Genomic DNA, 23,881 nt, shown 5'->3' with positions numbered 1-23,881 from the left:
CATTTTCCCATTGACACAGAATGGGAAAAACCCTTTGCTACATCTGGCCCTATTGTCCAATTGTCCGTCAAACAAAATGCATATTAAATCTTCTTGCCCCTGCCATTAATTAATTTGTCTCTGGCGTTGGGCGATATAAATAGCCCACCCCTGAAGACGGTATACCCATTTTCTGATTTCTTTTTTTATAGGAGCTTGTACCATATACTTCTGTTCTGTATTGGAGTGGTGTAAACACACACTGAAGCCCATATATGGCATTTACTTTCCATGCCACTGGTGCAGTGTCTGCGCCACATATCTTTGTCTTACAAGAAAGATTAATAGACCTACTGTGAATCCACACCTATTGGAGCTCTCCCGGAGGGCGCGGTTAACGCCTGCCAACATAAGGGACTTAGAACAACCCTAGCACTAGCGGAGATAGAGGATGTCCTCAAGGACATCAATCCTGCTAAGACAATGGGTCGAGGTGGTTATCCGGTTGAGTACTAGTGGCTGTTTTCTGAGCTACTGTCTCCCTTGCAATGCATTAGGGGGCAATAGATAAAGAAGCTTTCCTTCAGGGTTAGATTTGGCAATTGAAGTGCTTCTCCATAAACCCAACCAATTTCTCTTAATAATACAGAACTTAAAAATTACCTGAAAGCCTAAGCGAAGAGGCTCCTTCAGTTGTTGACACATCTAGTCCACCCAGATCAATGTGGTTTTGTACTGTACCTCAGTACCCGCCACTGAATATGCGAGGTCCATATAGCCCTTGCACAGGTTCAACTCCAAGGATGTCCAGGTACCATAATGCTTACCAATTTTGAGAAACCTTTAGACTCCTTGGACTGGACCTTTCTAGATGAGGTACTGCTTAAACTAGGGTTTGTTATACCTACGTCTGTTCATATATTTTGGTACTTTATGATCAACCAGGGTTCAGGTCCGAGTGAATAGTGCCCTTTCCCCCCCATTTCCAATCTATAGAGATACCTGACAGGGGTGCCTCCTTTCACCCCTCTTGTTTGCATTGGTCATAGAACCCTTACTGACATGGTTCTGTTACAACACCCATGTACAGGGATTTGATCTGGGGCTCGCCTTAGAAGTCCGCATTGCTGTCTGTGCGGATGACATTCACCTGTTTTTTCTCGCCCCTCTATTATGGGTCCTCACTTAACATATATGCTTTGAAGCCTACGGGGAAGCATCTAGTCTTCAGGCCAACAGGTCGAAATCCTTTCTGATGCCCCTGAATGGGGATGGGGATGGCGATGATGAGACCTGGGAGCCATGTCTCCCAGTCTGTTTTCAATACTTGGGGATTCATATTGCTTTTGAGCTGCGCCTTGTGAAGCCTCTACTTGCGACTGTTGATGATTCAAACCTGTACCAACCTGGAAATATAGTCTGAAGCACCCCTTAACATCTTTGGCAGCGTGTATCTGATTAAGATGGAGGCCCTCCCATGAATACTTTACATACTTCAGAATTTCCTGTTACTTATTCCCCCGAGTTGGTTCAATGAACTGATGACCATGGTGTGTGTGTTCTGTGGGCGAAACACCAAGGAGAGGTGGCATTGATGAGCCAGGAGAAAATCTTAGGACTTTTACATGGTCATCCCATTCCCTGAGGTCACTAGGGTGGGCTGCTGTCTAGCACATTCCACATACCTTGAGAGTTTCCTGGAGTGGGACATTATTGGAATGTCAGAGGTGGTGGATGTTTGGGCTGGGGCACAAATGTCAGTTTTATCATTATTTACAGCTGCGTCACACCCTAACTTGTCACCAAGAATCCATTGCTGATCTACTCGAATAAAGCCCACTTGAAGCAAACATTATCTTGGGTCACCAGGGGAAGGGATGGATATCCCAGCTTTATAAGTCACTATTCAGTCACTCACCAAACCTAATTCAACGACTGTGGACCCGATGAGAGGTGAAGCTAGGCTCCCTGTATGATAATGATAGCGGTCTGATCCCCGCTGTTCCATGCACATTGGAGACTTTTATCATGTGGTTTGCTAGTGCCCTGTTATTGCCAAATATTGGAAAAACATCTTTGCTATCCTGTCTTGGATCTTGAACATACCAGTTGACCTTTCAGAACTTGTGGTCTTGTTGGGCGTTCTTGGTGAAATTGGTGATGATGGTGGTGAAAGCATTCTGGTGGGGATTGGAACGGAGATAGCAAGAACAGACATCGCTAAATACTGTAATTTTGTAACACCTTCTCTTTGACTGAATGGAAGGGGTGGATGGCCTGGTGTGCAAAGCTGGAAGAACCCATATATGTAGCCAAGTGGATGCCCTCTAAAACATTTGAGTTTATGGGAGAAATGGTGGGATCACTATTGTTTGGTGTAAGCTGTTTCAGTCTGCATTTGATGTATAGAATGTGCAAGTCTGGCATGTTATGATCTGATGGTAATGAGGATAGTGTTTTATCATATTGCCTGAAAACAATACATTTTGATATAAACAAAAGTTTAAAGAAAATAGACCTGTTATGTGAAACCAATTTTCACAGTACGATTTTAGGACAGAACACGTGCAGTGAAGTACTGAATATTATTGCCACAGTGCACATTCATTATACCAGAAAATCAGAAACCAGAGAAAGCTAAAATTAAACCCTCAGTCACCATGCAGAAAACATGACTCTGCCACACAAACATATTGCCTTTGGCAGTGTTTGTTTTCGATAGTGCTTACTATATTATTCTATTATGATGAAATTAACACTCATTTGAAAATACCTCCAGATATCCATTTGTACTGCAGGATATTCATACTCACATGCACTTTTGTGTTTGAATTTTCAGCAAACCAGGATGAATGACTTGCATTCATTGGATTTAGATACTTGGACTTGGTCTGGAGGGTAAGTTGCATGCCTAAAAATGAAGTATAAAAATTGTTTGGTTGTAATCCCAATTAAGCAAATAAAATGCTGTAGTTGTCATCACTTTTGGTATAAATTGTGATTTTTTTCATAGCCAAATGTCTGTTTACCATGGATTTGTGCTGATGGTCCCAAAGACAATACCTTATGTCAGTATAAACTAGGAATATGTATCTGACCTTCAGTAAATGGCCACCGAGAAAAATGTTTCAACACCAAGTAGCACTGAGTAATGTTGGCAGTGGAGTCAGGAGACTGGAAGTAACATCGAGATTGCTGTATATTGTTCTGTTAAAGCTGGTGCCATTTGTTCCTTGGACACTGGATCTAGAGCCCTTGAGGTTTTCTCAGTTATTATAAGAAATGTTTCAACTTTTGCAGGATTTTTTTGACCTAAGTCAGCTGTAATGCCTCTGGGCTTTTAGTTGTTCCTAACAAATCGCACTTTATAAAACTACAGGTGGTCATATGTGGTGCCTCAGATCGTCTCATAACACTGCAGTTTGCATTCTTCCTTCCCTCATGTATGTAAAGGCTGTTTGGGGGCAAATTGCAAAGCTGAACCTAGCTAATCGGAAAGGGAGGTTAAGCACACCCAACCAAATTAAGACTCTGACTTGGAGCCGCTCTTCAGAAAAACACCACAGGCATCACAAGAAGCACAATCTCTCCTTTTCATAATAAATGAACCAGAAAAAAAACATGGGAAATCCAAGGAGTTATTGTACTTTTTATAGCTTTCCTCTGTCCTTCAGCCTATCCAATGGATGAGGTTCCTCCCAGGTTTCTCCAGCACCAGAGATTTTTTTGGAAGGCTATGTTGGTAATTTTTGCACAAAGTGCTCCTCTGGTGCTCTTCCTCCAGTCATCACAAGTTCTACAGCACCATCAACTTTGATTCGCTCGGGGGTGCTGCAACAATGACTACAGCCTTTATTTCATTGGCTCTTTCTCTTGTAATAGCTAAGAACTTTCTCTCAAGCAGACCAGAATTAATGAAGCCAGTGGTGTTTTCTGCAGAACTGCTTCTGGCTTCAGTGTCAGCGCTGGTTCAGACAGGTCCATTGACCATGAAGGAACTGGTCTTGCACATGGAACGCAGGCACTCTGCAGAGCATTTGTATGAGTCCGGAATGCTATCAATCAATCAATCAATTAATTAATTTATAAAGCGCACTACTCACCAGTCATGGTCTCAAGGCGCTGGGGGGTGGGAGCTACTGGTCGAATAGCCATGTCTTGAGGCGTTTTCTGAAAGTAAGGAGGTCTTGGGTCTGGCGTAGTTGGAGCGGTAGGGAGTTCCAGGTCTTGGCAGCGAGGTGAGAGAAGGATCTCCCTCCGGCGGTGGTGCGGTGGATGCAGGGGACGGAGGCGAGGCTGGCAGAGCAGAGCTGGCGGATGGGGGTGTGGAAGGTGAGTCTCTCATTGAGGTAGGCCGGACCTGAGTTGTGGAGGGCTTTATGTGCGTGGGTGAGTAGTTTGAAGGTAATCCTTTTCGATACGGGTAGCCAGTGTAGTTCTCTGAGGTGGGCAGAGATGTGGTTGCGGCGTGGAATGTCAAGGATGAGTCGGGCAGAGGCGTTTTTGATACGTTGCATTTTCGTTTGTAGTTTGCCCGTGGTTCCTGCATAGAGTGCGTTGCCGAAGTCCAGTCGGCTGCTGACTAGGGTGTGGGTGACTGTCTTTCTGGTTTCAACAGGAATCCACTTAAAGATCTTACGGAGCATGCGGAGGGTGTTGTAGCAGGAAGAGGAGACTGTGTTGACCTGCTGAGTCATGCTGAGTGCTGAGTCAAGGATGATGCCCAGGTTCCATACTTGGGTTTTGGGGGTGGGTGCAGCTCCGAAGGAGGTCGGCCACCAGGAGTCGTTCCTGGCGGTGGGTTTGCTGCTGAGGATGAGGACCTCTGTTTTGTCTGTGTTTAGCTTGAGGCGGATTGATTCCATCCAGTTGGCGATGGCTTGAAGTCCATTGTGGAGGTTGTTTCTTGCTGTTGTGGGGTCTTTCGTGAGAGAGATGATCAGCCGGGTGTCATCTGCGTAGGATACTATGTTGATGTGGTGGGATCGTGGGATGTTTGCGAGAGGAGCCATGTAAACGTTGAAAAGTGTTGGGCTGAGGGAGGATCCCTGGGGGACGCCACAGATGGTTTTGGAGGATTCGGACAGGAGGGGCGGAAGGCGGACTCTCTGGGTTCTGCCAGAGAGAAAAGAAGAGATCCAGTCGAGGGCCTTGCTGCAGATCCCGGCGTTGTGGAGGCGTGTTCGCAGGGTGTGGTGACAGACGGTGTCGAAAGCTGCAGAGAGGTCCAGGAGGATGAGCACTGCGGTTTCGCCTTTGTCAAGCATGGTCCTGATGTCATCTTTGGCAGCAATGAGTGCGGTCTCCGAGCTGTGGTTCTTGCGAAATACGGATTGGGAGGTATTGACCGCTTTGCTGTCTTCCAGGTAGCGGGATAGTTGGCTGTTCACGATTTTTTCAATGACCTTCGCTGGGAAGGGGAGGTGGGAGATGGGCCGGTAGTTTTTGGAGACATCTGGATCTGCTTTGGTTTTCTTCAACAGGGCGTTGATGTCTGCGTGTTTCCATCTCTCCGGGAAGGTGGCTGTCTCGAAGGAGCTGTTGATGATGGCGCAGAGGAGGGGGGCGATGATGTCGTGGCTTTATTGAAGATCTGGTGTGGGCAGGGGTCCGAGGGGGAGCCGGAGTGGATGGAGGCCATGGTGTTGATGGTGTCTTAATTGTTGATGTGGGTCCAGGAGCATAGAGGGTTGGTGTTGCTTGATGCGTTGGGTTTGTGGTTGTCTGTGGTTGGCTGGTGGGTCTGGGGTTTGAGGCTGTTGTGGATGTCTTCGATATTTCTACGGAAGTAAGTGGTGAGGGAGTTGCAGAGCTCCTGTGATGGTGAGGGTTCGTGGGAGCAGGGACTGGGGCTGGAGAGTCTTTGATGATACCGAAGAGCTCTTTGCTGTTGTGGGCGTTGGTGTCTATGCAGCTTTTGTAGTAGGTTATTTTGGTAGTGCGGATCAGCTGGTGATGTTTGCGGATGGCAGTCTTGAGGGCGGTGTGGTTGGATTCGGTGGGTGCAAGGCACCAGGTCTTCTCCATTCTTTGACATTCCTGTTTGGATGCCCGCAGGTCGGGGATGAACCAGCTGGCCTTGGGTCTGTGGAGGGTGTCTGAGGGTTGTTTGAGTGGAGCGAGGGTGTTGGTGCAGTCTTCTATCCATTTATGCAGGTAAGTGCCGGCTGTGCTGCAGTCCCGGGTCCTGGGAGGAAGTGCCTGGGTGATGGTGGAGATCAGCTGTTATGTTGCGATTCAGTTCCAGTAGTGGCGGGGGGGTTCAGTGGTGAGGTGGTGAGTGACTGGCTTCTGAAAGGAGAAATGGATGCAGCAATGGTCGGTCCAGAGGAGTTCGGTGGTGTGGCTGAAGGAGACGTGTTTGCTGGCTCAGAAGATGGGGTCGAGTGTGTGTCCTGCAGTGTGGGTGGGTGACGTGACGAGTTGCTTGAGGCTGAGGTTGGCGAGGTTGTCAGTTAGGTTGGTGGTGTTGATATCGTTGTTGTTTTCTAGGTGGAAGTTCAGGTCGCCGAGGAGGATGTAGTCTATTGAGGCGAGGGCTTGGGAGCTGATGGCGTCGGCGATGTCGGCGCAGAACTGCGGTCAGGGTCCTGGGGGTCTGTAGACCAGTGTTCCTCTGAGGGTTGTGTTGGCATTGATGTGGATTTTGAAATGGAGGTGCTAGGCGGAGTTGATGGTGTCTTGGGAGCTGGTGGAGACTCTTATGGTGTTTTTGTGGACTATGGTGATTCCTCCTCCTGGTTTGTTGCCGCAGTCTTTTCTGGTGATCTTCTAGCCTTTTGGTATGGCTATTGCTATGTCTGGTTCCGAGGCCGAATTCATCCAAGTTTCGGTGAGGAATGCAACGTCAGGCGAAGATGTGGTCAGTAGGTCCCAGAGTTCGATTGCGTGCTTGTGGACGGAGCAGGTGTTGAGCAGGATGCATCTAAGGTGGTTGTCTGAGGCTTCGAGTTGGAGCTTGGAGGTTAGGTTGCAGGTAAAATTGCAGGCTTTGCAGGAGAAGGGTCCTTTGGTGTGCTTCGGAGTGGATTGGAAGCAGATAGAGGAGCGTCCTGGATTGAGGGCGTGGAGGTCATGGGCAGTGTAGTGGTGATTGGTGGTGCGGGGGCGTGTGGGCCAGGGGGACTGGCGCTGGGCGTGGTCTTGGAGCGGACGGGCGCAGACGGGCTTGCCTTTGGTGCGCCTTCGGCACACCAGCGGCGCGCCCGCTGCGCATCTGCGCCGCGGTTGCCATAAGAGGGGAGGTGGGAGGGAGTGGCAGCTGGGAGGTGGGAGGGGATCGGCAAATGGGAGAGCAGGCGGGGGGTGGGGCCGCAGGGCTCAACAGCGGGAAAGAAGGAGATCTGAGGTGGAGGGACGGGGGCGGGGGCCCTATGAATATGAATATGAATGCTAGAAAGGGAAAAATCACTAAATCACCACTGGCAGGCCATGTCACCTTTAAGGGTCCATCTTTAATGACTAGAAATCCCACCACATACTGCCTAGAAATGCTGGCAGTGATAGCAAGGCTGACAACCTCCTTCCTCTATTGAATACTAAAGCCTCTCCTGATGGACCTTCAGAACTCCAGTGGGCTAGACACCTCCCTTGCAAATTAATTTCCATTTTATGAGGACACATCATCAGCAGACCTTACATTTCTCAACAGTGATACATCAAGCTGCTGAGACACTATAAATTCCTTTGCATACTGAGGAGCCTCTCCCCTGTCTTTTTGAGGAGGTATATTAAGCAGTTTTGGAAAAAAGCTGTTGCTCTTTATTGATGCTTTGTTTTCTAAGCTTAGTGAGGCTTAAGAAAGGCCTTGTTTTCTGAGCCTAGGAAGTCTTAAAAAGGCCTGTTGGCCCCCATCAGTGTAATGTAATTGTACGACATTGTATTTCTCTCCAGCCTTCGCCTAACTGGGAGCCTAATAGTTCTGGGCTCCTCTGCATAGCAGGAGAATTCCAACTGTACATCCCAACAGTGAGCACCACGATCTGGGTGCAACATTGAATGTAATATTTGATTGTGGCAGTTTTGCAGTCTGAGCCACGAATACAAGCTACGTCTTCGCACAATAATCACACGACCTGTTGGTGATGCATGCATATGATCCACTGTGTTCTCAGGAGGTTTGCCATGCAAAGTTGCTGGATATGCCATTTGATGGGGAAAGCATGTAATGTTTTCCAAACAACTTATTTAAACTGTTTAAATAGCCAATACAGTGCAATTATGATCACACAGCAAGAATATAGTCATGTTGTTCCCACTACAGATGTGTCAGCGGTCAATAAAAGTTCCTCTTTGTTTTCCGCTCCCTCTCTCAGGCTGAGCCCATCCAGGTGTCCATTACCAGCTCCTCGGCACCCACTAATCTCACCACCTCATGTGGGCTAGGGACTTTCATTTCTTATTTAAGGTATGTGTGAAATGAGGTTGATATCTTTTCAAATTTAGGCATGGTCTCCCTCAGGACGGCCATTAAGCATGCCAGTGCATAAATTATTGACACCTTTCCCCATCACTACACTTTCTTTGGCTGAGACATATTCTGCCAATTCTGGACAATGACCAGCCAAGCTGCCAGTAGGAATGGGGTTATGAATTTGTCTTGAGTTTGGGAAAGTGATTGAAAGTCTTCACCTTCCATGTGGCCCAATAATGCTGTCTGTGGCTGATTTGGTAAGTCAGTGTTCGCAAACGTCTTTCATAAGGTCTAAGACCTGGACCCAAAATCAGGTATATTTGAGGACAGTCGTACCACATTTGCATAGATTCCCATGTGCCACAACCTCTCCAGCAGAAATCCGGTGCATTATACATCGCTTTCAAATGGACTGGGGTGAGATACAACCGCAACATAAGTTTAGAAGCATTTACCTTATGTTGAAGGCATATAAAAGACTTCCTCACCCTGCTGCAGATTTGTATCCAGTCCTTGTCAGTTCCAGAGGGAAGTCCGTTAACAATCTTTCAGTGTGTGTGAGATTTGTGATGGGGATAGTCCTGTCTAAGGCCCAATAAAGATTAGAAAGTGCTTTATTGGTATCTCTATCTGCCATCATATTGTCTATAACCGGATCTCTGGCTGTCTTGCCTAGTGAAGGAGCTGTGTGACTCAATATAGGTTACAAGGTAGTTATTTAAAAGCATTTGCACATTGGTCCCTTGTTTTGGGTGTCCCATTTTGGTATAGGTGGCCTATAAAAATAATATTGTTCCCCTTTTACGTTTGGTATCTCTTATCAATCATTCTATAACTAAATATGAGCACAGAAGCCCCAAAAAGACATTGTAAAATGAATACGGCAATCCTTTCGGTCGGAAGCCTTTTTGGTGGGGAGCTGTTTAATAGTTAGTATTACCTCATTTTCTGTGATTAGCTAATCTAAGAGCTGATTAGCTCTGCTTTGTATGGTATCAATGTCTGGAAAATAAACTGCAGATAGGTGTTCCTTCTGCAATGGTTCACTTTGTGATTCACTGCCATACAGAGCCACAAAGTAGGCTGAAAAAAGCCTTCATAACCCCCTGTTTTGTCATTTGTAACTCTCTACCAAACCTTTATAGATAGTATATAGTTTGTAGGCATCTGCATGTGTATTTTATGAGCCAAGAGCCTATTGGCCATATCTATACATTCATAATATAATTGCTTTGTTTCCAATAATTTGTGGATGGGATCCTTAGCCAGCACTGTGTTTAATTCCCCTCTGGTCCTACGTCAGGCTTTTTTTGTTCATCTGGCACAGGTTTGCCTAAACTCATCTTCTAGTTTGGCTTTTTCTGCCTCAAGCGCAAGCCTCCTCAAACTAGCTGCTTGAAGAAGGATAATGGTGTGTCTAATGAGTTCCCTTCTAACTACAACCTTCATAGCATCTCATAACATTGCTAATGAGGTTCCCTCTCTCATTCTCCTCAAAATAGTTTTGCAACCCTTCTCTTAAATTTTCTCTAAGGGCTCGGTCTCAAAACGCTATTTCATTAATTTTCCATGCGCTTTGCGGAGCCACTACAAGTGGAGGTACCAGTACAAGTGTTGAGTATACTGGGACATGATCTGACAGAACACTTGCGCTTGTCTCCAAGCTACCCAGGAGCATACAGTAGGGGTGAGGAATACATAGTCAATTGGGGAATGAGACCTATGGACATAGGAGTAGAATGTGTAGTCTCTGTCACCGTCATGTTGCATGTAATCAATGTTGATTAATTGTAAATCTTCAAGGCCTTGTGCCATGGAGGGCAGAGGATGAGGGTTTTGCCATGAACAAAAGTATCTGTCCAGTTTAGGATTTAGACCTATATTAAAATTCCCCCAACAATCATGTTGTTTAAGAGATGACTAGCCAGGTATGGAAACAGCTAGGTTGAAAAACTGCTCTCTGTGGTCATTCAGGCTGTATACTGATATTATAGCTACTGGTCTGCAACGTATCGTACCATTAGCAGCCACCACTGTCTCATCTGTGTCTCTGTGGATTGTGTCTATCTGGAGGGGCATTCCATTTCCCACCAAAATCGATACAATCCTAGATTTGGTCCATGCAGTAGAGTGGAAAGGTTGCTGGTAGAATCTAGAATGACATCTCCTGTTATCACCAGCCAGGGATGTGTCTCCTGCAGCAGGACTAGGTTGGCTTTCTTCAGATATAACCAGTGCAATAAGGACTTCATCTTTACTGGCAAGTTAAGCCCCTGCACATTTACTGTGACTATTTTCAAAATGTGTCTCCTGTCCTGCATTGTTGTAGGGCAAGGCTGATAGTATGTCTCCCTGCGCTCCTCCCAATGAAGTTTCCCAGGTTCCCAACATAACAAGCTCACTGTACACATATGTGTCAGAAACAGTACCACACTGGCTACAATTACTCATAAACCGGAAATAAACAGAACTAGATCCCTTGGAGAAGCATCCCTGGGCCTCACTGGTTTAGTCTGCTTCCACTCCTCACCGCTGCCTAAGGCACTCTTCCAACAAGGGTGGTAACTCATTTGGTCGCCCTCTATTGTCAGGCTAGCTCCTCCAGACCCAGACTGGAAATACCCCTCCTATCCCGTCAGTGCCCACCCCATCCATCCCAGGCTTTGCATCAACATGATCTTTTCCATTAGTCAAAACGGGATGGTCATCTCAGCCTTAAAACATTAAAGAATTGATAAGGATAATATTCATATTTTGTGGGTTAACTGTCTTGCCTGCGGGCTGTCCTCCTCAGAGTCTTTGTAGTCTGCACCTTCACTTCCCCATGTGTCTCTAGGGTTCCTTTCATCCCCCAAGGAGCAATGCCTCTCAAAAGCTCATTTTCTGGCCTCTCTGCATTGGCTTTCTTAGATCGTTGATGGGGCCTTGTTGGTTTCAGACCGTCTGGCCCGTCACCTACTGCATCCTGCCCTTCACCTAATTGAAAGGGGTCGACAGCCTCATGCCTGGAAGATATTGAGACCTGTTTGCTCTTGAATTGAAAGAGGGGTGAACTGAGAATCTCCTTCGATATGGAATCTCATGGTTACACAGGTACTCTGTTGCATTTTTCAAGGATTTATATTTGGCAAGGGCCAAGTTTAGTGTGAACCCGCTGAATATTACAGCCTCCTTCAGCATGGCTGCTTTCATAATCTCATGTTTCTTTCAGAAATAAATCTACCCTGGTTGGGACATCCTACATCAGATAGTTTTTGTTTGGTAGGAGCTGAACGCCCAGTGAGTGTGGAGTAGTTCTGAGATGAGGTCTTCCAGGGTTTGTAAAAGTGAGGCAAATAGATATAATCTGGTAAATCAGAGGTAGTCACTGATTTCGGTATGGCTCTGATTCTGGTATTGTTTTGTCAAAATATGTTTTTGCCATTCTCCACCCAGCTCATGAACCATTGACATTGCTTCTCCATTTCCTCCAACCTTATGCTCAGTTCATCCATTTTATACCTCAGGGTGATCTTCTTGCGTATCTAGTCTCTGAACCACAATCTCAAGCTCATTCAGGAATTTCATAAAGTCCGATCGCAAGAGTCAAATTTCTTTTGTAGAGGGTGTCAACATCGACTGGAAATTCCCTCCTGTTACTGGGTACTCCATATTATCTCCAAGTTCTGTCTGTGCCTTGGACTGGATGACCACCTTTGGGGCAGGAGCAGACGGCAACCTTTTGGCACCCAGGAGATCTCGTATAGTGCGCCTCTTTTGGTCTTGTTTGGTCTTGTTCCAGGTCACAGCCATCAAGGTATGTAGTACCTATCCAAAATCAGAGCACCGAAGGCATCCAGCAGAGGCGATCCGCTATCACAGGCCAGGTCAGAGTTGCTACTTCCGTAGCTCCTGCTGTAGAAGACATGTGCTGTGTCTCCCCTAGCCTTCTTAGGTGGGCCGGATACAGGGATTGATATCCTCAAATAGGCGCGCTCCTCTAGGCACAGGCAGTGCTGGGAGGCAGCCGCCTCCTAGATTCCTCAAGATGCTCAGCAGGTCAGGCCTGGAGTCTCCTTTTTCTATCCTCATCAAGGCTCACCTCCCTCTAGGCCTTCTATTGAGTAGCCATAAACCCCAGCGTAGGACAGTCATCTGTCTCTCAGACTTCAAACACAGCTCCTTTTGTTCCAAGTAGAGGCACTGTGGCCTCCCATGTCTCCGTGCCACCACTGTTCGATTGTAGGAAAGTCCCCTCTTTCTGGCATGGTTACCCCACTTTTTGCCTGATGTCAGTGTGCTTAGACTGTTTTCACAGGGATCCAGCTAACCAGGACCGATTGATTGTGTTCTCGCCTCCAAATTTAGTTGCTTTGGTACTTCTTACACCCCACAATTGGCATACAGGTGCACCCCTGTAATTCCCTAGTATATGGTACTTAGGTACCAGGGACATTGTTACACCAGGGGTCCCTCATGGGCTGCAGCATGTATAATACCTCTCATGAGAGCCCATGCAAACTCTGCACACCTGCCATTTGCAGCCTACATGAAGTGCTGCATGCACCCTCTGACTGCTGGTCACTACAACAGGTCACTGTATATCATCTCTATAGTAGGCTCTTCCAGCCCAAAGGACGGGGTGCATGTCCCTGTGTGTGTGGGCAACCATGCATGAGCAGAGGTAAATCTACGAACTCCATTTCAAATTCTCTGGACTTAGTCAGTGCGGGGAAGCCATTTTAGTTATGTACTGGCCACTGGTCACTCACTACCGCTGGTCCAGATTCATAATGGCAACTCCGAACCTAGGCATGCTTGGTATCAAACATGCCGGAATCATGCCCCTATACTGATGCCAGGATTGGTGGCATGATTCCATACACTCTAGGGGTTCCTTAGAGGGCTCCTCCATTACTGCTCCTACCAGTCTTTCAGGGTCTATGAGCAGCTACAACCCCTCAGACAGGATTCTGCCCTCCTGCTGCTTGATCAGGACAGCAGGGGAAGGCAGAACAAAGGATTTCCTGTGAGAGAGGAGTGCAACCTCTTCTCCTTTGAAAATAGCTGTTACAGGGCTGGGAAGGGGTAACCTCCCCACATCACCGGTTTGCTTTGAAGGGCACATTTGGTGCCCACCTTGCATAATCCAGTTTGCACCAGTCCGGGGCCCTCCAGTCCCTGCTCTGGTGCAAAACTGCACAAAGGAAAGGGGACTGACCACTCCCCTGTCCATCACCACCCCAGGGGTGGTGCCCAAAGCTCCTACAGGGGGGCGATTGGTTCTGCCATCTCGAAACCAAGGTGTTCAGAGGCCCCTGGGAGCATCTGACTGGTCAGGGTAGGGAGCTGACGTCAGTGATGATCAACTCAGGAGGTTACCAAGCTTCTTTTTGGATTATTTAGGGACTCCCTTGCGGGTGGGTCCCCAGATCTATTGTGCAAGATTCCACCAGGACTCCTCTGGAAAGATCTCTTCTGCTCCTGGCCACCGGAACCGCTGCTGGACTCCACAGGAACCGAACAAGACTGCAACACTGAGATGACTTCTCATTGCAACATTGTTTCCGTGGCTCCTGTCAGCAGCTTGTAACATTTCCACAGTTGTGCATCCTCTGCGGTCTGCAAGATTTCAGCTGCACCAAAGAACCAAGAAGGAATCTCCCTTGGAGTGAAGTAATCACTCCCCTGATCCGTAGGCACCTAAGGCAATGACGTCCGGCTGCTGGGATCTGCTGTCCTCTGGACTTGCGAAGATTCTCCAACACAGGTGGTGGTTCTGAGGGGTCCTCCGGGTCCTCTCTGCCTTCATTTCAACTTAGGAGACGGTGAGCCCTTGCCTCTTCCTTCAAGACAGAACCCCAGTGTGCTGCAACAGTTGCGGTACCAAGGCTTGTTGACTCCCGCTCCAAGGAATCTTCAGGCTCCTAGTAGCCCTGACCCCCAGCACGCCACCTCTGCAAAGACATTCTCCTGCCTGCTACTCCAACGATGTAGGACTCCTCTTTAGGTGTGCTACCTGGGCGACCTACTGTGCCTGCTGTCAGTAAGTTGCTTGTGGGAGCTCCGACTGCCTCTTATGGCGCTCCTGTCTTCTGAGGATCAGCCCCAACACCCCTCCAGTGGTCGAGTCCCCAGGACCTTGCTGGTCTTCTGCAGCCCTGCAAATCTTTATCAGCTCGGACTTGCATTTGCCTGTGCTTGTTGGTGGTCCTCCTGACCACTGACATGTCTGCAATCCAGCGACCGTCGAGGGACAACTCCTAGGCAACTTCAGGGACTTCTATGCTGCTCCGGGTCTCCGCAGCTGGCCTTCATCCACCACCATTTACCCAGAGTTTCACCCACAGAAAGGTAGGCATTATCTCCTGCCCCGCCAAGACACTCCTGCGTGGACTGGACTCTGTCCCCTTCTTCCACAGGTCCTCTTCATCCAGAATCCAGTGTTGGGTTCCACCGGTCTGGTCCAGTTCTTGTATTGTTCCAATCCTAAATCCCCATGTTAGCCTATGGGAAGAACTCTGCTCTCCTGGTCGCTGGGGGTCCTCTAGATATTCACCTCTTGAGGTTCCATACTCTCCCAGCCCTTGGCTAACTACTACACATCCTCTGGTGGGGGATCCATTCTCGCATTCCACTATTTTAGTAGATTGTTTGGCCCCCCCATAGGGCCCTTGCTATTTCTTTCTATTTCTAATGTTTTTATGCTAATTTTTAGTACTTACCTGTGTATATTTTGTGTGTACTTACCTCTGGAGAGGGGTGTTGCCTATAGTATTCTAGTTTAGTGTTACTGTAATAAATTACCTTTATTTTTGCAACACTGTGGATCTTTTCATGTGTGATAAGTTACTTTGTGACTACTGTGGTATTGTAAGTGCGCCAACCTTCTCTTAGATAAGTCTTAGCTTCTCCCCACAGCTACCACTAGAGAGCCCTGACTTCCTAGATACTGTTACACTTACTAATAAGGTACACCATAGGTCTCCACCACACCAGACCAGCCTCATACATTCAATGAAACACGAGTGTTACCACCCTCCACTGCGGACACGTAGGCCTTCTTCTGCACCATGCATATTTTTTTGCTGTACAAAACAAAGGCCTCGAGTTTGTGTAGTCCATTTTTCTAGTAGAAGTGAAGGAGGACGAAGTGAGAGACCCTGCATGACAAAGAGAATTCCAGGAAGTGTCAGTGACTGCCCAGTCGCCGGGAGAATGAGGTCTCAATACGTTTCTCTTCTCCCCTGCAGGATGAATACCATCCCTTTCAGGGAAGTTTACATTCCAAAGAGGACGAGCGGCTAGAGGATAACTTCCGGGTACTGACCCTACCATCAGGAAGAAAAGAGGGGCCAGACTTGGACACAGCATCTTCACAGTGGTAACCGGAGACGGAACCAAGAGAGAACAGTGCCGAGCGACTGGAAGAAGAACAGACGACGCTTGGACATCTTCGGGGGACACCTGGAGTTGAAGAAGATGATGGGAACCTCCTCCTTCGCTGTGACCCAGGGCAGGAGACAACGAAAAGGGAGCAACTCGAAGCAGACAGGAGACAAATCAGGAGGCTGGTTGCTGTGGAGCTACATTGTCCCGCCACGCTTCAGAAGGAGCGTGGCTCCGTCAGGTGTGTGGCAGGGTGGGGGGCTGAGAAAGACACTTGCGGCTATCCAACCGTCCCAGTAGTTTAACAAAGAGAAATCACGAAGTGGCGTGGAGGGGGCTCTGTCTTGCATGTCGGGAAGAGGATGAGTTAAAGCCTTACTACCCTATTGGGGACAACGTATAGGTTTTTTTGTTTTCTTCTTTTTCCTCTCATATCCAAAACTGAAAGAAACCTTTCTTTTATCCCCTTTTCCACCCCTTTGAGTTTCAGTGCACATTCATGGTGTTTACCGTGATGGTATCAAACTAAGAAGGAAAATCAAATGCTCATGATTACTTACTGTGATTCTCTCAAGGAAACGGCTGACGGACCTACTCCTAACATTGAAGACGGAAAAGAACAAGCCTTAACATTCATCTGGAAATATATTGAGAAGAATAAATATGAAAAGTACAATCCCTAATTGGAGTGCGACTCATTCCTAAGAAGCGCTGCACAAGCATCACAGGAAGCAAAGTCCTTTTCACTGCTGCCAACCTGCCCACCCATGAGAGGCCAAATGATTTCCATGAGTGGACATCAGTGTGTTTTCTTTGCAGGACTTCAGAGTAATTGCCTTGTGCTGTTTGCCCCAATGTTGGTTGGATTGTCAGGCCCAAATAAGGTACCCGTTGGGCTGCTCATAGGATCAGGTAAAGCTTTTTCCAGATGCAATTTATCTGCTCTGGAAATTGTAAGGTTGAGGGCCTGTGATTTCTGTATATTAACCTTGAAGCTGATAACTCTGCTAAAGGCCTCCAGATCCAGAGAGGATAGGGGCTGGAGGAATGCTACCAGGACATCGTCTGCATACAACCCCAGTTTATGTTCATGGTGGGCTATAGTGATGCCTTGTATTGTTGAGTTGCCTGTATACGCTCAGCCAGTGGCTCCCTATGGAGGGCAAATAGAAGCAGGGACACAGACATTCTTGATCGGTGCCTCTAGCACAGCGAAGCTTTGCGATGAGATTCCTTTGACCTGCACACGAGCAGGTGAGGTTTGCTTAGCTTCACCATACCCATGTTCGAAAATGGGGTCCAAGGGGACTCCACTTCTAAAGTGCACCATAAGAAGGGCCCTGACCCGGTCAAATGCCTTCTCTCCATCTATTGACATGAACAGTGCAGGGGCACAAGAATAAATCACTTTATCAATGAGGTTGAGCAGGCGCTTGATATTATCACTACAGTTTGTCTTGGAATGTAGCTGGATTGATCTGAATCTATGAGGCTTTGCTTGTAGGTATTGAGGCGCACAGCAAGGACACCCATGAAGAGTTTGCTATTGACATTAAGCAAGGATATGTGCTGATATGGGAAGCAGCATGTGGGGTCCATTCCAGGTTTGAGTAACACTGTGATAACAGCTTCTTGCATAGTGTCAGTGAGCGTACCTGTCTCACTAAAGGAGTTAGAGAGATTGGTAAGGACTGGGAAAAGTTGAGCGGCAAATAACTTGTGTGAACTGGGTGTAAGCTCATCCTGCCCCAGGCAACAGGTGTGCAATAGCTGATAAGACCTCATCGGGGCAAATATCGGCCTCCAAAAGGGATGCCTCTGTCGCTGACAGGCTGGTTGTGCGTGCTGAGTTGATGTAAGCTAGGGCCTCTCATGGGTCTGTTTCTTTTGCTCTGTAGAGATCTGCATAGAAGCGCTCAAATGCCCCAACTATATCCTTGTCAGTGGTCCCTTTACGGCCTTCTTATGACATAATCTCTGGGATCCTACTTTTATGAGTCTGGGTCCTTAGCTTGCATGCAAGAAGTCTGCCGGTCTTGTTGCCTCCCTCATAATATTTCTGCTTGGTGCGCACAAGGGCATATTCAGCCCTGTCTAGATCCAGGACTTTTAGTTGTTTCTTGACGTGTTTTAGCTGGCCCACATGCAAGTGTGTACCTCTTCCAGCTCCTTCAGCTGAGTCTCTAGAGTAGAGTGGTTGTGGCTCCTGTCTTTATTTAATCTCTCTGAGATCGCTAAGCAGGGCCCCCTGATCACTGCTTTGTGTGTCCCAGTGGGGTGAGATAGCTATTTTGGGTGTATTGTTTATTTGAAGAAAGTGTATAATTGCCTCCCTCACCTCTCTCTGTGACGAGCCATATGTAAGGAGTGTATTATTAAGGCGCCATACTCTGGGTGAATTAGGGGTCCAATGCACACTGAATGACATGGTAATAGGGGTGTGATCAGATAGAGCAAAGGCACCTATATCCACTTGGATCACAATCGCTGTAAGACTTGAGGTAGCTAGAGAGTAATCTAGCCGTGCATATGTTTGATGTGCAGCAGAAAAGGAGGAATACACAAGTGAGGTGGGATTCCTTGCCCGTCAGATATCCATAAAGCCTACTTCTTGTAGTCAGCAAATGCCCTCATCCGAAAAGTCACCTGATTGACCTGATCTCTGTATCGATCTTTCTAAGGATGTCTTCTGCACTAGGTTTAGGTTCCTGCCAACTACAATGTCTGCATCTACTAAGTAGGTGACAAAATCCAAGGCATTAAGGATAAAGTGCTCCTGGAGGTCATTAGTGCATACAGTTTTGTGATCGTGAAGGCATGGTTCTATAAAGAGAGCCTACGTGTGAAGAGTCTCCAAGGTATTTCAGCTGGTATGTGTGTGACCTGACCCAGAACTTAGTAGCTAAGAAGATGGCAACCACAGCCTTTTTCTTCAGGCGCCAAGAAAATAATTATCTGTCAAACCATCTAGAGTGCATTCTCTTCCAGTTCATGGAAAGATGTGTCAGGTGCTTCGCTGGGGCATAAAGGCTTTGTATATTGAGGCTCAGGACGTTAACTGTGAGATCAGTGTTAGGGAGGTGATTTTGCAGGAGATATGCACAGGCAAATTGTGAGTTGCACTGATAGTCCATAGCTTTCAGGATTAACTGCTGATGCAGTGTTGGGACCCTGGGTATGGAGCGAGGGTGAACTGGGATAGTACTCAGTCTCTCCCCTCACAAGAGTCATCTACCACTTTTGTGTGGATGTTGTGGCATTTTGCATCCAAACTAGAATTTGTGGGAGAAGGGGATGTCAGCTTACGCCAGAACCGGTGCTACTGTCTCTCTAGATGTGACCACTGTCTCACTTAGCTTCAAGGGTGAAGGCCCATGCCCTGAGAATATGAGAAACAGGAACCCTTCAAGTGGGCTCCTATTAGGGACCCTATGGCTCCTCAGGGGGGTAGACACCAGGATGCAGCGATCTATGTGTCATGTGTCTATAGGCGATGTAACAAAGCAGTGCGTTCCCGATGGCTGTCAACGGCTATAGGTTTGTGCATGGTTCTCCTCAAGAGTAGACATGTCTGGCTATCCAATGTTCGCCGTGAGAGTGATCTCTGTTGCGGAGCAGTTCCATCTTCGTCCGCCTGGGGTTCCATCAATGCCAGGATGGAACAGGCTTCCTCCATCATGCAGATCACAAGGGTCTCCTGGTTCCAGACAAAGATGAGAAAGAACGGGTGACTCAATTTATTTTGGATCCCTTTATTGTGTAAGAAGGAGGCACCTATTTCGAGGGATCTGTGCCTCTGTAGTGTGATAGGGAAGAGGTCTTAATAAAGCCACACTTTCACGCCCTCTTACAGAATGGAGCTTTTGTTTCGTAGTGCTGCCATGATAGCCTGCTTTTGTTGATAGTGGTGGATGCATGTTGATATCCCGAGGCATGCCTGAAAAGCCAGATGGATGACCCACTCTGTGCGTGCGGTCTAGGATGTTATCTTAATTGGCCACCTCTGGGAGGACCTGGCTGAAGAATCTTTTAGTGTATCCCTCCAGATCCCCCGGCTCTGTTTGGAAAGAGACCCCCTTAATCCTGATGTTTGAGCACTGCAATCTATTCTCTAGCTTTTCTAGATGGAGATGTAATATCGTTTTCTGGTCCTGGAGGTCCAAGAGCTTGTGTTGGTACATTTCAAGTTCTTCTTCCCTTGCGTTGTTGCCACTTTCCAAGGTAAACATGCACTGCCCAATCTCCACCACATTCCGCCTGATATCTTTAATGTCTGCAGTGACATCACTCTGGAGAGCCACTATATGTTCCCTGAGGGTGGAAAATATGGATTCCATGAAGGAGCGTGTGATTGGATCATCCGTCGCCGCTCCCCCATCAAACTGGGCCAGTGTCCCAAGGTTTGTCTCCCCTATAGCAGCAGCCTCCTTTGGAGAGTCTAGTTTACTTTTTTTAGTAGGAGCCTTGGTCAGCATGTTCTTAGGAGCAGTGAATTTTGTTGATTTGTGGTTCACAGTGGGGAAGGGCAGTCACCTGTGAGACTCCGCATAGTTGTGCAGGACCCTGACACCAGGGAGACTAGTATTACTTCAGGGGTTGCAGTGTCTCATGCAGCACACCACATGGCAGTTCACCTGCAGCAGAATGATTTGGGGGAGGGGCTCTCCACACACTCAATAGGCTGCCAGGAAGGCCGCAGGTGTGCTTGAGCCTCTGGTGTGATAACTGTCTAGGAATGTCATCGATATCAAGCTGTGTTGAGTAATCGATTGCCAGGAGGGGTGTGCGGGAAGGCCTGGAGTTAGATTGCTGCTGGCTGCTTCCCTTTGTTCTGGGACTCAGATGCCTCCTTCCTCCAGCTGTTCATGTGTCGCAATGATCCTCCTCTCTTAAGCGACCACATTGGCCTAGGGTGTCTGTAGTGTCAGTCTCTCCATGCATGTACATGCTGCAGCACTTCAGGTTTGTGCTGTTCAATCTCCCATTTGAAGTGCCAGAGTGTGGCTTCCCCCACTTGTCTGATGCCAAACTGCGGCCGCCGCTTAGGGTGGGGTCAAGCCTGCGGATGATGCCCGGGGCTCATCAAGTGCTATTGGGGCCCTATGCGACTCCTTCACTGCGTACTTCAGGAGGCAGCTGCCTTGTTGGGATCTCACATTAGACCGCCCTGGGACTGGGCAATTGCCTCACTCCTCCATGGCTGTGTGGGCTCCTAGGCAAGGTCCGCCCTCTGCTAGGATCCCTTCACACATCACCCTGTGTCTGTGGGCTCCGTGAGTGTGGTTGAGGCAGCAGTCTGAAAGTGCCCGGTGGCGGAGCGGCATTGGTGAGCTGTTACTTGGCCACCATCTTGGCCACATCTGCAACTCCTTTGTTTACAGTTGAGCAAACCATCATGTTCAGCTGGTGGGAACTTTAGCTATTGGCCCCACAGACATTGGGATGTTGTTTCTAGTTCCTCAGGTTGTCCGCCCTATTTAGAATGGACCTTCTAAAGTGTTTTTTTAATCTTGTTCGGGACCACCAAGAGACAGAAAAAAGTAATTATTCCCACACCCTGATGGAAAACACCAGGGTGTCAGGGTCATTAATTTTTGTTTTTTCAAAAACAAACTCAGACTTTTAGGATTTGGTTTTGAAAAACAGAAGAATTTACTGAGCGGCTGCATGAAACATGTTCCCAGTCGGCTATCTTGCAGTGCCTTCAGAGGATCTACTATGGTAGAGGCCCTTCTGAAGGCACAGAGACAGAGAGCTCGAACTATGATAGGTTGTAGGCCCCTAGGCAGCGGAGTGCATCAGACCCCACACCCCAAATGGCCCTCTCCGTCATTGCATCCTCAGGACTGCAGTATTTGAGGGTCGAGCGCACAAGCACTCTGGCCTGTTGTAATCTCTCTGTGGGCTTTTACCCACGCCCACTCTTGGTATTTATTCTTTGTTGTGCTTTATGTTAACTGCTTCATTTTTATTGGTGCATTTTTTTAAATGTCCCTCCTTTGTGTGCTGAGTTCTCTCCCAGGTGATTTCACTAAGTGAAAATTTTTTGTTGGCCGTCACGCTTCCTCCTGTTACAGGGTGTGATGGCCCCTGTTCCGGCTTCGGTTTGCCTTTTATCCCATCCGTGAACCTTTCTAGACATTTACGCAGGGAGCTAATAACTCTCACGCTCATGGCGGCCGTGGTGCTATGAATTGACTTGCTTAAGTAAACTGTTTTACTTTTCATTTTCAATTTATGCGGCAAGAAAAGTCCAGTTAGGAATTTACAACGCTATTAGCTCTAACTCGAGCAAATGCGAGACCCGTTACATTGCAAATGCTTGTTTCTTTTGCTCTTTTGATGTGCCCTCCAAAGGAAATGACTGTGAGTAAGCAGGTGAATTTGTTTGTGTATTAGACTTTCCTACGAACTGGCCAGAAAAGGGGGAGTTGACGTCTTCCATGTTCAATCCGTCTGAGGAAAAGGTGCCAACTGGGATGTTCCTGTCCATTCCATTTGTCAGGCAAGTGACTGCTTATTTGCACTGCTTCGCCTGGCGTTGCTGCATCAGTGAGCAAGACGGAGTGCAATCCCAGTTTGGCAGGGTTGTCCTGCCTTGATGCGATTAAGGGGCATCATCAACTGACCTTCTTTATATTAATGCAAAAGACTGTATTCCAGAAAGTAGAGAAAATAACAATAACAACAATGGCAGCATACGGAAAATAATTCAAAAAGACGCTAACGTATTACGAATGCAGGGAATAAGCATTTTTCAGCAAGAACACTGGCGTTAGCAGGGTCCCAGCACACACTTAGTCAAGTCAGAATCAACATCAGCCAAAAAGTGGGGGTAACCATGCCAAAACGGGCACTTTCCTGCAGACATTACACCCCAGTTTGGATCCTGACCCTTATACCCAAGGGCATGGGTGTGGTGAGAGTATGGAGGGATCGCTGGACCCTCTTTAATACCAGCTTAAAGACCCTTATATGGACTGGGCTCAGGAATTGGGTGAAGCCAGTGGGTTGGACACTTCCTCTGTCTCTGGCATGCTTTCTTCACCTACTGTGGCAACAGAGGAGGGAGCCTCCTACTCAATGGAGGTGCAAAGAGCGTCCGTGGTCCTGGACCTCGAGCTGCCTTCATTGGTGGTCAGGACTAACCTACTGACTGATCTGCTTCAGCCTGGGGCTTTCACATCTGAACCCCTAATGCGCTTCAACGAGGCCCTCACTAATGTCCTGCTGAGGACCTGGTCTAAACTCAGCACAGGTACTCCTCTCAGCAGGACAATTGCCTGCCACTATAGGCCTGCGCCTAATGACCCTAAATTCCTGATCCAACACTCTAGTCCTGAAACCTTAGTCATTCAGGCTTCTTCCTTTTTTGGTGCATTCCCTTCCTCACCCCTGCACAGGGAATCAAAAAGACTGGACCAACTTGAGAAGAAATTGTTCTCTTCCTCCAGTCTGGCATTGCAGTCCATGAACACTGCATGCCTTTTTGGGCTGTTACACCCATACTTTGAGATACGGTTGCACAGGTGCTGCCACAGGTCCCAGAGGAGGCCCAGACAATGCTCTCGCAAGCTGTTGCTGATGGGAGAGACACAGCCAAATTCACAATTCGATGTGGACTGAACACCACTGATTCACTGGGCAGATCGGTTGCTTCGACAGTGGCACTTCAGTGCCACACCTGGTTAAGCAGTCACTTATAGACATGCCCTTTGATGGCATCCATCTCTTCGGAGACAAAGTAGACTCAGAGCTCAAGCCCTTTTAGGAGTCCTGGCCTACGGCTCGGTCCCTTGGACCCACAACTGCTCCTTGCCCCCCCTCAGTCTGCTTTTTGCCCCTTTCGTGGCTACTGAAGGGGCACCCAACTGCATCCATTTCTCTCCAGCCATTGTGCCACGCATGCTGCCCAGCCTTTGCATGGCTGAGAATGCAGGATCCAACATCCCCGTGGATCTGGGAACCAGCAGTTGGCCCAGTCGACGTCCTCTCAACCCCCTCTACCCCAAAGGCTCCAAACCTTCTGTCTTATCCAGGTGACTGGTTGACACCTGTTCGGTATAAGTCAATAAGGACGCTCAATGAAGGACCACACGCCAATTATAAATACAATTTAGC

The 23,881-nt window shown here is 47.8% G+C and overlaps 1 protein-coding gene across 2 annotated transcripts in view; it reads left to right on the top strand.

Moving 5' to 3' along the window:
* The window catches only part of KLHDC1 (kelch domain containing 1), a 1,015,549-nt gene that overhangs the window by 622,941 nt on the left and 368,727 nt on the right, over positions 1 to 23,881 (top strand). For both annotated transcript variants that reach the window (XM_069208699.1, XM_069208698.1), the window contains one exon: positions 2,819 to 2,877. In XM_069208699.1, coding sequence (XP_069064800.1) covers positions 2,819 to 2,877 — 59 coding nt within the window. The remainder of the gene's footprint in view (positions 1 to 2,818; positions 2,878 to 23,881) is intronic.

Source organism: Pleurodeles waltl, chromosome 9 (genome assembly GCF_031143425.1).
Source record: "Pleurodeles waltl isolate 20211129_DDA chromosome 9, aPleWal1.hap1.20221129, whole genome shotgun sequence".
In the NCBI taxonomy this organism is placed as follows: domain Eukaryota; kingdom Metazoa; phylum Chordata; class Amphibia; order Caudata; family Salamandridae; genus Pleurodeles; species Pleurodeles waltl.
This window is presented reverse-complemented; position numbering and strand designations above follow the sequence as displayed.